At 40.6% G+C, this 16,560-nt stretch overlaps 1 protein-coding gene across 1 annotated transcript; it reads right to left on the bottom strand.

Annotated features, from left to right (window-relative positions):
* Positions 1-248: 248 nt before the first annotated feature.
* SNRPA1 (small nuclear ribonucleoprotein polypeptide A') lies at positions 249-12,671 on the bottom strand. The gene is made up of 9 exons (XM_057720352.1): positions 12,534-12,671; positions 10,836-10,983; positions 9,775-9,853; positions 6,325-6,371; positions 5,938-6,040; positions 5,267-5,346; positions 4,784-4,859; positions 4,062-4,155; positions 249-513 (listed from the first exon to the last, which is right to left on the bottom strand). Exons 1-9 carry the CDS (start codon positions 12,613-12,615, stop codon positions 455-457), a joined length of 768 nt encoding a protein of 255 aa, XP_057576335.1. The 5' UTR covers positions 12,616-12,671; the 3' UTR covers positions 249-454.
* Between the last annotated feature and the right edge of the window lie 3,889 nt (positions 12,672-16,560).

Raw genomic sequence — 16,560 nt, 5'->3', positions numbered from 1 at the left:
AAGCCCAGAGTCTGGCTGCATTTAACGAAGCTCTTGTTATTCATGCAGGAAAAAAAATGCACCTGAGATCGCAAATTCTGACAATTAGTGGCAGCAAACAGATAATCCTAAGTTTTATTATGAATTTAAAAACCTAAATATTTCATGAGGACTGGGAAGCCTACCCACAAGAGCCACCCTCCTGCATTTGCAACTCTGATACATCCACGCCTCACTGCACACCCCCCACAATGATGCACAACCCGCCACACAGCGAGTGTCCTTTATTTGCAGTATTGGTAGAAAACTGGCATTTAGATTTCAAAATTTGTATTACAAAATACCAGCAGCAGTTTTAAGCATTTCAACAATGCTTATGAACTCTACTTTGCCGACATGAACAAGGCTATTCAAAAACCAGGACCTGTCCGAAGTAGACTGTTACACGTCCTGAGATCCTCAGAGGCCACTACGCTCAGGACCCATTTGTGACTGTGTCTTCTTCCATCTCCTCTTCACCATCATCGGTGGGGCCTAGAAAAAAACACAAAGTTGGAAGTCATACCAATTTTAGAGAACGTGCTCACTCAGTGTGTGAGCACCCATCTATGAGGCTGCTGTGTGTCAGGCCCTGGGAGAGGTACAAAAGCCTGACAGCAACCTCTGCCTTGAGGAGCTTATTACTGTCCAGAGACTGTCTTTAGCAGGTATTGGAAAGGATGATCGGTTCCTAAGGGGAAGGGTCACAAAGGTGTTTTATGAAAGTCAAACTCTTTGCCTGCCATTCTAACCCATTTTGGTCAAGCTAATAACTCATTTTTTATAAAGATAAAAAACTGATACTTTATGTTTTGTTCTTGCCACTACTACGGGCAAAGAAACTGGGAACACAAAAAAGGGGGGAGGGGGAGGGGAAGGATACCTACCACACGCTGGGGATAGTCAGTTAGTGGCTTTGTCTCTAAATTAAGAAAACTACAGCAACTACAACCAAATGGTTGTATCATTTGCCAACAATTTATTGATGATATTTTAGTCAGTGTATTCTGATAAAGGAAATGTTTTAACCCTGTCAATGTTAGGGGAAATTTCTCAGCTTTAAGTCTATTGTTTATAGCTAGACCAAACACTACATTTCTAGATACAAAACTACCAAGAAAGAATGTCACTGGAAAGTGCTACTCAGAAGCCAGGGCCCACTGAAATCGAGAGAGCCACCAACAATCTCTATCTTCCTCTCCTCAATGTGCCCCACGTGTGTTTAGATGATACTGAAAAATCCCAAGCTAGCCTAAGGCCCAAATAAAACACTCTAGGAGAAGCAAACTAATGCAGTAATTCTGTCATACTGCAGTCACAATAAGCAATTTGACACAGCTTCCTCCCCCAAACTGTCACCAGTGAGCCTTGATAGCCCTTGACAGATTTGTGTTGTTCTCAGGACCACAGACCTCCTCCGTCACCTGGCCTGCAGTCCCTACGTGGCTGGACTCACAAGGTCACTCTGCCTGCCCATCTCACCATATTCCTTCCATCCCTTGACCTTGGCTCATACTGTCCTCCTTCAGTCCAAGTGTGCAAGGCTCTCTTATCATAGGTTTTCTGCCAGTGCAGTTCCTTCCCCTGAGAAAGCCATTCTGCCTTTGTCTAGTTCAAGGTTTTCTCAAATACTTTAATCTTAGGACCCAAAGAGCTTTTGTTTAAGTAGATTACATTTATCAATAGTATATTAGAAACAAACTATTTTAAAAAAACATTAATTCATTAAAACAATAATCAATTACATTACATATTTACAATGTTTATATTTTTATAAAATATAACATCAATATTTTCTAAAACAAAAATATTTAGTGAGAAAGTTGGCATTATTTTCTATTTTTGTCCATCTCTGTAATGTCTGCTGAACAGCAGATGGACCCTTGTACTGACTTCATCATTTCACTTCCTACGATATGTTGTTTTCATTGAAGGGTGTGAAGAAAATCAGTCTCACACAGACATGTACTTAGAAAAGGCAGGATTATTTTAATGGCCTTTGCAGGCAGCTGTGGATATTCTTTTTTAATACTACGCCAAAATTTGACAAAAATGGTAATTTTTGTTTGTTTGTTTTGGCCACACCACTTGGCTTGTGGGATCTTAGTTCCCCAACCAGAGATAAAACCCGGGACCACAGAAGGAAAAGCCAAAGTCTTAACCCCTGGACCACCAGGGAATTCCCAAAGTGGTAGTTTCTTAAAGGTAAGATTGTAAGGTAGAGTCTGAAACCTTATCAATGAACTTTTCATACTTTCTGACCTGAATATTCACCAGTTTATCCTGTACTCTGAATGGATCATTTATGCATGCGTGACTGTAACAGCATTTGGAAAATGCTGCTCACTGAGTTATGCAGGTCTTCCAAATGTTGACCCATTTCTTTATATGTTATTTAAAAAAATCACATTCGTTAATATCAACAATTTCAGCAGAAAAGTCTGGAAGTACTGGGAAACTGTCAAGGTTACAGTTGTGGATAAAAAGTTTTCCAGCTTTTTGACTTCCCTGGTGGCACAGTGGTTAAGAATCCACCTGCCAATGCAGGGGACAAGGGTTCGATCCCTAGTCCAGGAAGATCCCACATGCTGTGGAGCAACTAAGCCCGTGCACCACAACTGCTGAGCCTGTGCTCCAGAGCCCGAGAGCCACAACTACTGAGCCCACGTGCTGCAACCACTGAAGCCCATGTGCCCACAGTCTACGCTCTGCAATAAGAGAAGCCACCGCAATAAGCAGCCCGTGTACCACAACAGAGAGTAGCCCCCGCTTGCCACAATTAGAGAAAGCCTACACACAGCAACAAAAACCCGACATAGCCAAAACTAAACTAAAAAAAAAAAAAAAAAAAAAAAAAAAGGCTTTCCAGCTTTTAATTTTTGCTTCAAATCTTCAATATTATTATTGGTAACAAATACTAGCTGTTCTCCTTGAAGTGGCAAGCTCACTGCATGTTGGAGAAGCTGCCTGCCTCTCTCCCAACTCAAGTGCAGAGAGTCAACCACCCATGTAGGCACAGAGGTGCTTTGTGCACCCCCATTCCGTCGTCACCCAGGACACCAAAAGATGTGCGCCCCAGGGGTAATGTCTAGTAACACCAATGATTCTCACTGCTTCATGAAGGACCTTCCTAAATGAAACCAGTATATATGTCACAGAGAGTGTGCAGCAGCTTAGAATGACGCCTACTAATATCCTTTGGACCACTGCCTTGATCTGGGCTGAGGCACCAGCAATTTTACCTGCCACTGCTTCTGCACCATCAGACACAAATGTTCACACAATTTAAAAAGCGAATAATGCCTTGGTGTTAAGAAGTTTTTCTCACAAAGCTCCAGGGTCCCAAGGACCACACAGAACCACTGGTCTAATTAATGTCTTCAGTTCCAACATTATTTCCCCAAGGAAACTTTCTCTGAGCTGCCAGTCTAGACAGAGGTCCCTAGCTGCAGTCATCTCAAACTTGTAATATGCAACAGTCTGGGGTAATTTTCACTTTATATCGCAGTATCCACCATGCTGCTCGACACAAAGCTGGCATTTACTATTAGAAAAGCTCACACCTCATGCTCAGTGCTACCTATGAAGTATCTTACTTAGTCATCCCAACAACCTTTTGAGGTTATCACTATTACTATCTCAGATTTAAAGAGGAAGAAACAGATTTAATTAAGTGGGGGTTAAGAAATTTACACAAGGACAGAGCTGGTAAAGCTAAGCTCTGAGCCTCAGCCTGTCTGGGTCTGGAACCTATGTTCCCAACTGCTAAGCTAGCCTACATGGACAGAGGTCAAAGGCAACATGGTCACTCACACTGTTAGCTTTCATTCCATGGCTAACTTTTATAAAAACCCCGGAGTCCTATGACATAATATTCCTTAACAAATGATTTACCTTCAAAGACCATTTAAAGGCATTTTGTGTAGATTAGATTAGATGGTAATGAGGCACTATTCTAGCATTCTTGGGTCATAGCATCTAAACTGTTTTGCGATTACTTCAAGTGTACCATTAATTTGGAAATAAAGACAGAACATGGTTACCTGATCTGCGTTCTCTGCCAGGTATCTGACCGGATTGCAGCAAGCCCTTCAGCCTCTCCACTTCAGCCAAAGTTGACGCATTTGCTATAGCATTCTAGACACCAGGAAACAATGAAGATGGACAGTTACTTTCATCTAAGCCTCCATCACCCAGAAAACACTCATAGGAATTCACAATATCTTTCTGAATTGGAATATTAATTAGTTCTTTGTTGGGGGAAGAATTTACTGGCACAGTGAAATCAACCCCAAAACCAAATCATAAATTTCCAAAATTGGTGAAGAGCTACACTCTTTTATAAGAGAGCAAATAATCACTGCATGTGTCCTAAAATTTTAGCTAATTGAGGTACCTATTTGGAATTATGCTCCTGGATAATTTAGGAGGTACTATTATAAAATTAGGATGTTTCATCAAGCAGGATCTTTCAGACAGCAAATCTTTCAAAGTAAAAATTAAGACAGCATGCAAAAGTAACTGTTCAAATAAAGGCATTCTGGTAAAATGAGAAAGACCAGAGTTGCCTCCACTTTGACCAGCTCAAGGCAAAGTCTGGTCAAAACACCTTTAAGCTAGTTTTTCCTTCCACAAAAATATAGCTGGATTCTAACAATTGTGGGGGAAATCTGCAGTGTTGGATTTATTACTAAAGTTATTACATAATTTTGGTCCTAAGCCCGTAACAGCTCACTCCAGTCCAAGAATACTAACACATGGTTACCTTAATTGCTTCCACATCCCCTGGAGATGGCCCACCTTTCTTTTTGTCAGTTGGCAAACCAGCACCTGGATTGAAACTTGGGAGGGGAGGGAAGAACAGAACTGTCAAATCCAGACCAATAGAAATTGCTTCTCTTTTACTTTCAAAAGTTTTTGAAAGTAATTCAACCAGTGTAGTATCTTATCTTTGTTAACAAACTGATACAAGAAACCCTCTCCTTCAGAAACACCACCCAGTTCATCTTCCTATAGAGAAAGGAGGATGTATATAACATCACGGTAAGACTCAATATTGAAATATTTGCTCTGCTAAGCTGGTAGAAATCTCATGTGATACATGGACCACTGACGGTCATGGATCATCAGCACGCAAATTTAGTACTCTTAGTCACAGGTGCTTCATTTCATTTTGCAGGAGGCAAAATGCCAGACAGATAATGTTTCTGAAGGTGAAGTGGAGTGAAGTTGGATATCCGGATCTTACGTTTTGCTTCTCCTGGCAATATCCTTTGCAAGTTGTGCACCCCGTTTGCCCTTGAACATTTTCTCTGCTTCCTGACGCTCCTACAGCGACACCACACACACAGTTAATGGAAATAGGAATACCACATGCATTCAGATGCATTCCTCAGAAAACATGGAAGAAAACTCTCCTGGAATACTCTGGATTGGTAAAAATACCATGAAGCCAATTTCAAATTAAAAGGAGACACAGTAGTCGCCTTCTCTGGTGAAGGTCTCTGAAGAAAGTTCCCTCTCCAGGTTTCAAGGAATGGCTCTCAAGGAACCAAAAAGGTTTTTTTTTTTTTAAAAAAAAAAGTCCCCAATAAAGGGAAAATCTAACAATTAAAGCTACTGAAAAGTGGATTACATTAAGTTCCCCACAGGGAGTGTATCTAAACAGGCCGTCTGCTGTGACGGCTCCCACTGTGGCTCTCAGGCTGTGCCACCTCTGGAATGAACAGCGCCACACCAACAACCTTAACTCGAAGTCCCATCATAAACATGCTTATGGAAAAAAACTTGACTTAACACCCCCTCCCCATTCTTATTACAAGCCAAAGATAAAACTCTTGGACAGTTTAAAAAATCAGTAATGAGAATATAAAGGAAAACACACCAATCTATAATGACTTACAACAGAATAATACTTACTTTTAGTTTCACCTTCTGGAAATCCAGTACTCTGACTTGTGGAACTTTATAAATCACATATAGTCTGTAATGCTTCTTATTTGTTACAGGATTTCTTAGAATACTACAAGAAAAAGAACAATACAATGCCAATCTTGTTCACAGCACAGCACGCAAGAAGTCTATTTTAATAAAACCTAATGAGTCCATCAAGTAAGGAGAAGTTCACTATTCTTTATATTTCAATGTCGTAAGAACACTAGGGAAATTTTAATAGAGTCCAAAGGAAATACTTTCAATATTTGGTTTTTAAAGGTACTTTTTACTAACTGATGACTTTAAGATCAAGGCTGGTAATGGTGTTATTTTAAAGGACTTTATTGTCACCACCACAAATAATTTCCATACCTTAGATAAGTCAGTGATTTAAGAGATGCCAAAGGGTCCAGATCACCCTGTAAAATAACAGCCACAGGTAAGAACACAAATACCACACCCCATTTTGATACTGTGAAATGGTGGATGCCTTTGGAGCAAGAACTCATCTTGTCTTTTATGCATTTCTTTGTTTTTCCTGCCCCAGCACACAGCACAACACTAGCACATCACAGATGCTTGGTACATTTCTAATGAATACACTGGTTCATAAATTTGAGCTTCTTAAACTTAATATCTTGGCCACAACAGCTTCTGTATCAATAGCAGAGATGAGACCCCCCCCCCCAAAAAAAACAAAACAAAAAACATTTCCTGTACCAAATTCAAAAGGGCTACCCCAGTTTAGAGCAATGATTGAGAAAAGAAAGCAAACTGATGAAAACTTATGTAACTTTGGAGCAAATTATTCGTATAAGGAACCTCAAACTGTGACCTTGATGTAAGGTGGTTTTTCCTGTTGGTGCCTGGGAGCAATATAGGAATGTCATCTTTGAGGGAAGGAACCTTTATTCTAGCACCCCCAAATCTCTTCAAATAAATTTTTCAAGGATAAGGAGTATAGTTAAAAAAAATGTATATGGGAAGAAGGCAGGTTAGTTTTTGACTCTTCCCAAGTTGTCCCATAAAACATTGTGCAACAAGAATAGAAAAACTGAAAACCTATGGTCAACAGCTACAACCAAACTAGATGAAAAGGCATTCTGGCAAGAAGAATCTAAAATAGGAGCCAGTAAGGACAAACTACTGTGAGAGTGTGAGAGCTGCAAGACTTGCCTGGTGACAACATCCACACAGGAAGAAGCAGAGGAAAGGCAAAGAGGCGTCCGACAAACCTGACAACTCTAAAGCGACTGACAGGTACCCAGTTTGAGAAAGGATAGGCACGTCCCAATAACGAGCACATTAAGTGTGTGATGAGGCCTGAAGGGCTCGGACAACCTGGGCCTCCCTCCGCCAGAAACTGTGCCCTTTCCAGAACAAAGCCCCTCATGGAGGAGAAACTGCTAGAAGAGGTATGAACTGAGTGGGACAGGGCCAAAAAGGACAATGAAGAAAAAAAGTACAAGTAAAAGCAGGAGAGGGGAACACAGACAGATGCTCAGAAAGCTGCCACTTTTAAATTCTTGACAGCAGCATCAGCAAGACAAAAGCTTGCTACTGGCACAACGTTACTAAAGGAAATCTAAAGAACAATCCAAAAAGGAACAAAAGAAGACAAATATTGCAAGACCTCACTTTTATGTGGAATTTCAAAAAAAGTTAAACTCATAGCACATAGGGCTGAATGGTGGTTACCAGAGACTGGGGGATGGAGGAAAGGGGAGATGAGATATTGATTAAAGAGTACAAACTTTCAGTTATAAGATCAATAAGTTCTGGAGATTTAATGTACAACATGGCGACTGTAGTTACAAACAACATGGTGTACCCATATGATAAAAAGTAGATCTCAAGTATTCTCTCTGCGCACACAAAAAGATAACTACATGAAGTAGTGGATATGTTAGTCTGTGGTAATCATTTCACAATGTATACATATACAGAATTTCACATTTTACACCTTAAATATATATAATCTTCATTTGTCCATCATACCTCAATAAAGCTGCAAAAAAACAAAAGAAAGGAAGAACAGTAACTTTAGTTACACACACATAGACACACAAAAAGGGTAAAACAGTGATGTCTTGATGAGTGGGGTGAGACGGTTAAGGTGCTGTACTGGTCAGGAGGTAAAGGTGCTGGTTAACTTTACACTTGGATACATATGTGTGCTAATTCCTAGGATGCTAAGAATGGAAATAGAGTCTATTTAATAATTAGTTAATCTCTAAACTATCAGAAGAAAAAGTGGAATGCCAATAAAAGAGAGATCAAGCAACAAAGGAAAAAAAAATTGCAGATGGATGGGACAAATAAAAAATTCTAGAAAAACGAGAAGGTAAACTCAAAAATACCAGTAGTTACATTAAATATAAACAGATGATTTCATTTAAAAGACAGACTTCAGGCTGAATTTTAAAAAAGAATCCTATCATATGCTGTTTTCAAGAGACAAATCTAAAATATAAGTACAGAAAACCAAAGTAAATTTTGGATGGAAAAAAAAAAGGATCATGCAAATACTAATTGAGAGAAAGCTCGTTTTGGTGTACTGCAGCAGATAAAATAGATACCAAGGTAAAACAGCACTAATAAGATGTACAGAGGATCACCACACAATGATAAAAGGTTCATTTCATCAGTAAGATACATAAAATTGGGATGTATCAAATAAAATAAAATATAGAAAACTAAAATTGACAGAACTCCAGGGCAACAGTCAAATCCACTCTCATGCAGGATTTTAACACACCGCTTTCAGTGACCGATAGGACAGACAGCCTTCATCTTTGCAAACAGCTTTAAACACAATTATGACACAATATACTGCCCCATCATGCCACACGTTCCCTATGAATGCAATCTGGGTTAAATACCTCATATAGTTTAGAAACGACAGCCCTCAGATAAGTGCTTTCTTACTTTTGGAGTCAAGTACTCCTTTGGGAATCTGAAGGAAGCTTATGGACCTCATCCACCAGGAAAGAAACAATCAGCGAAATAGGGAAGGGATGGGTTAAGGGTATGATAACCTAAAATCAAGTTATATCATATGAACTGAAACATCGAGTATTTAAGTGAGAAATTTAGGTTACAAAACAACATATAGTATAAGCTCAATTTCGTTAAAAATTATATACACAGAGCAGAAATTTAAAAAGCATAAAAATAATCATATCTAAATAGAGAAAATGAAACTTGCCCCTTATCTTATAAGAAAACAGATTTCAAATGCATTGTTGATCTAAACGCAGAGTAAAACATAATTTCTTGAATGAAATGCTTCAACAAAATTTAATGTGTCACATATGTAGTTTTTTAGTAGTGACATTAAAACAAGAGAAACTAATTTTAATAATATATTGTTTTATCTATTTTCCAAAATATTACCATTTCAAAGTCAATATAAAAAATTATTGTACTAAGTTTCTGGAATCTGTAGTGTATTTTATATTTTTAGCATATCTTAATTCAAAGTAGCCACCAGTGGCTACCATACTGGACACTGTGACTCTAGAAAACAGAATAGGTGAGTTTCTTTATGACCCTGGGGTAGGGGAATCTTAACAGAACTCAAAAGCACTAACAACAAGACTTACGAAATGGATTACACTTCAATTAGGAACTTCTCCATCAAGACCCTAAGAGAGTCAAAAGGTGGGAAGGTACTTGCAACACATAACCAAAAAAAGCCCATTTCCTGAATTAATTAAGAAAAAGGATGATTAATTTTCTGGATTTTCCAAGTTTTCTATAAAAGACATGTAGTACCTTTAACTCCTCCCTGCAGATACATTTTCCCCCTGTTCAACTTACCAATTCCACAAGACTGTTGTTGGTGAGAATGAGTTCCGTCAGACAGGGCAGAGCCTGATCAAGTCCCTCACCTATACGGCTAAAATAAAAAGAAAAAATCTTAATGAAAGTGAAAATTAAGTAAGCTAACAACTTTATCTAAGCCCTTGCCCAAGTGGGAAGAATCTTAGAGATCCTTCTTCCAATACTCTATCTGACAGAAGGAAAATGAGGCACAAAGAGGAAATTTGTCTGAGGCCACAGAAGTGGGATGAGATTTTAGAGCCCATGGCTCCTGACAGCTGCCGAGGACTCTTCCCACTGCCACACTATGTAATGAGACCTAAGACAAGAAGAAAATCCTGTGTTAACAGGCTTACTTGGCTCATCTCAGGACTTGTGTGCAGGTGGCACAGAAATACAAGTGGTTCTGCATTCACAACTCAGGCACAAGATACACAACAACCAAACCACAACAGAACAGTTAATTCATGAGAAATATGCCTATTAAAAAAAATCAACTCACCACTCAGAACTTCTTAAAGACATTGTCTATAGACCTTCAATAACTTTTCTCCAACAAAATTTACAGAGATGATGAAAGTGGGTCAAAAAAAGATTTTAATTTCAATAAGCAATATTCTAAAAATCAGTTGCAGTTAAAGAAAAACAAACAGCAGAGGATTTCAGGTAGAATGAGATGTTCAGTCAAAAATATAATTGTTGAATTTTACATATCTCTTTAATATGACCCCTCTGATAATTATAACTATTATTTTTAAAATGAGCCAAAACATGTACAAAGCAGTACGTTTTTAACTTAAATTGGAAACTTATCATGAACATATATACACACAAGACTTCTAAATAAATAAAAATAAGACTAGACCAATGACAAATTAATCTCTGGATCTGTATGGGACAAGTGCAGCTCATTTTCCATTTAAGAAATATGTAGGTTAAAAAAATAAATAAAAGAAATATGTAGGTTTAACTGGCAGTATATACTGCAACAATTCTTCAGGGAACTCTGCAACATTTACTCTGGGGGAAAAAGCAACTTTCCACTAGTAGACACTTACCATATTCTGTTGTTATTCACTAATAAGGTTTTCAGTCTTCTCAACAAAGGAAAACCATCCAGTTTCCTGATTTCATTGTCAGAAAAGTCAATGGCATCAAACTGGTCTAAGGTAGCACCTAGATTTTCAATGACAGGAATTTTATACCCTGTAAAAAGGAGGGGGGAAAACCCACACAAATATTAATATAATTAAAAGGTACCTTAAAACATTAGCAGCATTGCACAGTAATTGCACTCACAGCTTACATTCCTTCCAAAAGCGTTTACCTAGCACCTATGCCATTGCCAGACACTACCAAGGTACTGGCACATAGTACAAGGAACAAGGGAGTCACAAGTCCCAGCTGCCATGAAGCTTATGGTCTAGCAGTGGACGTGAAGATGGTGATCGTGACAAGGGCAATAATGATGAGAATACTTACTAGTAGTAACTAGTACCTACAGTTCCAGCAATACTTACAAGGTTCCTCACGCTGCTCTAAGCAAGTCTGCAGAGCTAGTGAAGTGGCCTAACAGGACTTTAGGTTGTGAGCTGCTTACTGTCAGTGTCCAGCTGCTGTTCACACATGGTGGGTAACAGCCCTCAACCTCTTTTGCATCCCACAGGTCAGATTCCTAGAACTCATAGGGATGTCTTCATGATATCATGACAGTTCCCCATTATTTTACTTCGCTCAGCTCAAAGTGGGTTGAAAGTCAATGGTTCATATACAACGGTAAGACACCCTGTGGACAACTCATTCAAATACTGATTTGTCTAACACAGGCATAATTACTGTGCTGGGCGCTCGGAGAAGAAAAGAAGTTAACGGAGTCAAAGTGAAAGTACACAGTTCAAAGCTGTAAGGACTACATCAAAGTACGGCACCGAAACAAGAATCCTCAACGCTGGGGGCACTTCAGACTTAGAAGGCAGGGATCACCTGTGCCAAGACTGTGAAAGCGGTCGGTTACGCTAGAGTGGAATCTTTCTCTAAGAAACTTAATTTTAACACAATGAAAGCATTGAGCTTTGTCTGCAAACAAAAAAGCAAGCAGAAAGCAGAGCCCGCAGCTACGCTGTTCCTGAGACCGCATTTTCCTCCTGGAAGCGAATCTCAAAGACTAATTATCTTATCCCCGGAAAAGCCGCCCCCTAAAATGTAGACGAGCTGCCCGCCGACGCGGAAATCGCTACGGGAATCTAACAGTCCGAGGGCTTCCACACCCCTTCCGCAGGCGCCCGGCAGCGCCAGCCTCGCTCCCACGTCAGCTCAGCGAAATGTTTTGATAACAGGGAAAACGACAGCTGAAGCCAATGAGGAGGAAATGGTAGGGAAACAATCGCTTTTGTCCCGGACTTCGTTTCCCCGCTCCCGCATCCTGTCTACACTCTCACCACAGCACGCTGACGCGTGTCGCTCCGCACGAGGGTCGCCATTAGAGCCTGTACTTCCACTAGAGCGTGTATTTCCCATCCCCGCGGCGGCTCAGGCCGCGAAGCCCGCCCGGCGGGCTCGCCACAAGCCCGCGGCCCGAACGCGGCATCGAGGCGGCCCGGCGTGTGCGGGGAAGAGCCGGGGCGAGGGGGGCCTCGAAAAGGCCCAGGGACGGCCTTTCTCCGACGACGGGGGCGCCCAGCCCGGCTCGGGCCCGGGACGCAGGCGGCCGGCCACTCTCCGGCCCTGGCGCACGCGGCGGGGCCGGCCCGACTCACCCCGCAGGTCCAGCTCGCGGTCCCTCACGGCGTTGGTGTACTGCGCCGCCTGCTCTATCAGCTCCGCCGTCAGCTTCACCATCCTGTAGCCTCCCGCGCGCCGCGCCGCCCGCTCCTCCCGCCGCACCGACTTCCCGGCGTGCTCCGCGCCTGCTGCCAGGCAGCAACAATCGCTGCCGGCGTGCGCGCGCAGCGTGGCGTCCAGGCCGAAGCAATCGAGGAGCCGCGCCCCCCGGCTCGGGCTCCGCCCCCGGGCTCAGGCTCTCCTCTGGCGTCCCGCGCTGTTTGTGGCGCCTCTAGTTCTGGCTCCGTTCCTCTGGCGCCGCGGGCCGTCTCCAGGGCCCCCGAGTCCACAGTTGTGTCCGCATGTTAACAAAATGTGAAAGCCCCCGAGGGGAACGTTCTCGTGCATCAGTGCACCTTGAGGTGAAAGGGAGGCTGTGACTGTCCTCACTCCACCCGCGGGTTTTGGCCCCCGGGCTACCACGTGAGGACTGAGGCTGGGTCACCCGTCCCGGTCGAGTTTGCGGTTAGCCCTGTGCTCTCTAGACAATTAGATATTCATGTTGAAGCCTGATACACAGGAAAACGCGCAAATGAGAAATCTGCAGCAGAGTAAACACACGGGGCTTGGCTGCAGCCGGGCTCCTAAACGAACACTATTCAGAAAACCTGCCCCCCTCCCCCCCCGGAGCCCGCCCCCAAAGACAACTGCGAATCCAACACTATAAATTGGTTTTGCTTGCTTTTGACATAGACTTATGCAACCTGCTGTTATGCCTGGTTTCTTAGCCGCTGTGCCGTGCCTGGAGTCCATCCAGGTTTCACGCAACAGAGGTTTGTGTACTTGCTGCTGTACAGAATTCCATTGTATCTCTCATACCATGCTGTTCATGGACCTTAGGGTTGTTTCCAGTTTGGGGATGTTTTGCATAATGCTGCTATGAGTTTTCTTGTTCATGGATCAGATGCACGTGCACCTGAATTTCTCCAGGAGTGGAACTAATGGGACATAGGGTGTGGTATCATGCCTGATGATCACTGCCAAGAGACTGAAATCATTTTCACGCTCTCTAGTGGTGTGTAAGGGTTTCCATCACTTCCAACGTCAGCCTCATCGGCACTGTCAGTTTATAATTTTAGCGATTCTGGCGGGTGTGTAGTGGTATCGCACTAACGCTTTGATTTGGTTTTCTCTAATAACTAATAGAGTTGAGGATCTTCTCCTGTATATGCTGTCCATTCTGATATCTTTTGCAAACTGCCCACTCAAGTCTTTTGCCCATTTTTTTCTATTGGGTTGTCTGCCTTTTTAAAATTATTATTTATTATGAGATTTCTTTATATTTTCTGGCTATGAGTATACTCTGTGGCTTACATTTCACTTTTGTTGTTGTTGTTGTTAAAACTGTTTAAATACCAAAGACCTCACAGGGAGCAGAAATACTGTCCTCATATATATCCTCATTATAATCCATTTTGGTCTAAGAAAACGTCTTATTCCCCAAATCCCAAATCATAATCTGGGTTGTAATTTGAAACAAAAGGGTAAGAAATGTGACTGCCTCTCCTTTTGCAAAAGAAATGGGCTTTCAAATAGTCCAATTCAAGAAGAGACATCAGAGGAAGAACTTCCTAGCTCAGAAAGCCCTAGCCATTGACAGTGTCTTTTGTCCTCTTTTAGGGGGGACAGTTTTACTATGGTCATGTAGGTCTGGGACAGAAAAGGGTTTTCTGCTTACTCACTTTTCCACTGCTAATGGTGTTATTTAATGACCAGAAGTTTCTAATTTTCAAATAGTTCAATTTATGTGTATGTGCACACACGTGTGTGTTTAAGAAATTTTCCCTCATCTCCAAAATGATTTTCTGTTATCTACTAGAGGCTCAGTTGTTTCAACCTTCACATTTAGTGCCCCAATTCCCCTGGAATCAATTCCTGTTGAACTTTCTATTGAAGCATGACACACAGGCAGCAGACTACAAACTACATTCACCCAAGCAACAGCTATCCAGGTCAAGAACAGGACATTGCATGTTCCAGAAGCACCCCTCTTGCTCTCTTCCAGCCGCACCCTTGACCCAATGGTAACCACTAATCTAACATCCTGCGTAGATTGGCTTTGCCTAGTTTTGTATTTATGCAAAATGAAATTTTACCTTATGTATCTCTTGCTTAACATGTTCGTGTGCAAATGTAGTGCATTTATTCTCATTGTTATATATATTCTCATGTTATATGTCTCACTGTGTGACTATAACACAGTTTGTCTATTCTGCTGTTGATGAGCATTTGGGTAATTTTCAGTTTGGATCTATTATAAATAGTGCACCTACTAACATTATAATATATATCTTTAAGTGAACACATATACTGATATACACTTGGAAATGGAATTCTGGGGCTATAGGGTTTACTAACTTTCAGCTTAAGTAGATACTACTAATTTTCCAAAGTGGTTGTACCAGTTTGTACTCCTCACTGATGTTTGGTATTGTCTGTCTTTTTAATTTTAGCCATTCTGATGGGTGCTCTGGTAGTGGTATCCCAGTATGGTTTTCATTCTATTTCCCTGATCACTAACACAGTTAACAACTTAAAAAAATATATATTTATTGTCCATTTGGTTAGCTTTTATGAAGTGTTTATTTAGGTGTTTTGTCCATTTTTCTATTGGGCCATCCTTTTTTACTGATTTGTAGGTGATCTTTATGTATGTATGTATATATATATATATATATATATATACACACACACACACATATATATATACTTACATATACATAGATAGATATAGATATAAATCCTTGTGAGATAAAAATACAGTGACTATCTTCCCTCTCTCTGTGGCCTTTTCACTCTGTTAATGGTGTCTTTTGATGAACAGAAGTTCTTAATTTTAACATAGTCTAATTTACGAACTTTTCCCTATATGGTTAATGCTTTTTGAGTCCTCTAAGAAATCTTTGCCCATGCCAAATTCATGAATATTTTCTTCTAAAAGCATTATTGTTTCCCCTTTCACATGTGGATTTGCAGTCTGTCTGGAATAGATTTTCATACATACTCTGAGGTAAGGATCAAGATATATTTTTTCCTCATCTGGATTTTCAGTTGACCCAGCACCATTTATTGAAAAGTCCGTCCTTTCACCACTGTGCTTCAGTGCTAACTTTTTCATAAATCAAATGTCCAAATATGTGAGGATTTGCTTCTGGACTAGCTATTCTGTTCCATGGGTTTAGTTGCCTATTTTTGCATAATATCTTACTGTCTTTGTAATAGTAAGCTTTATTTTGAAACTTGACAGTTGCCTGAAAAAAGAGCCACTTTTTTCCCGAAGATTGTCTTGGTTATTCTTTGCCCTTTGCATTTTAATAGAAATTTTAGATAAATCTTGTATCTTAAAAAGAACCCATACTTTGATTTATATTGTATTGGATCTGTGGATGAATTTGGAGGGAATTCTTATCTTTACAATATTGAGTATTCCAGTCCATAAACAAGGTATAAACTTACATTTATTTGGATCTTCTTTGGTCTCTCTTAGTGTTTTATAGTTTTTATGTAGAGGTCCTCTACATTTTTTACTAGATTTATTCTAGGTATTTAATAGTTTCTGATGCTGTTGTAAACAGTATCTTCTGTTTAAAAAATTCCATTTTCTAATTATTAGGTGCTGGTATATTGAAATACAGTTGATTTACAGTAGAAACATAATTGATACTGGCATTGTATCCAGCAATCTTGCCAAAGTCATTTATTAATTCTAATAATTAATCTAACTGTTCTTTCGGATTTTCTACATGCCTAACCATGCTGTTTGAGAATAATGAGCATTTTATTTCTTCCTTTCCAATTCTTATACTAGTTCTTTATTTTTTGCATAATGTTGATCAGCATAATGTTAGGATCGTCAGCATAATGTCGATCAGGCTTCACGTCATAGCCCGGGGGGGGGGGGGGGCGGGCGGGGAACTCTCATCACCTGATCAATGTTAACATCACCAATAATGGAACAAAGTC

The sequence above is a fragment of the Hippopotamus amphibius genome, chromosome 2 (assembly GCF_030028045.1).
Source record: "Hippopotamus amphibius kiboko isolate mHipAmp2 chromosome 2, mHipAmp2.hap2, whole genome shotgun sequence".
NCBI classification, from domain to species: Eukaryota; Metazoa; Chordata; class Mammalia; order Artiodactyla; family Hippopotamidae; genus Hippopotamus; species Hippopotamus amphibius.
This window is presented reverse-complemented; position numbering and strand designations above follow the sequence as displayed.

What these genes read in the sequence shown, in the direction of transcription:
- SNRPA1 (XM_057720352.1), bottom strand. Translation starts at nt 12,615, where the DNA reads ATGGTGAAGCTGACGGCGGAGCTGATAGAGCAGGCGGCGCAGTACACC. An exon ending in ACAACAGTCTTGTGGAATTG is followed by an intron (nt 6,372 to 9,774) that starts GTAAGTTGAACA and finishes GTTATTTTACAG; the next exon opens with GGTGATCTGGACCCTTTGGC. An exon ending in TGGCAGAGAACGCAGATCAG is followed by an intron (nt 514 to 4,061) that starts GTAACCATGTTC and finishes GTTTTTTTCTAG; the next exon opens with GCCCCACCGATGATGGTGAA.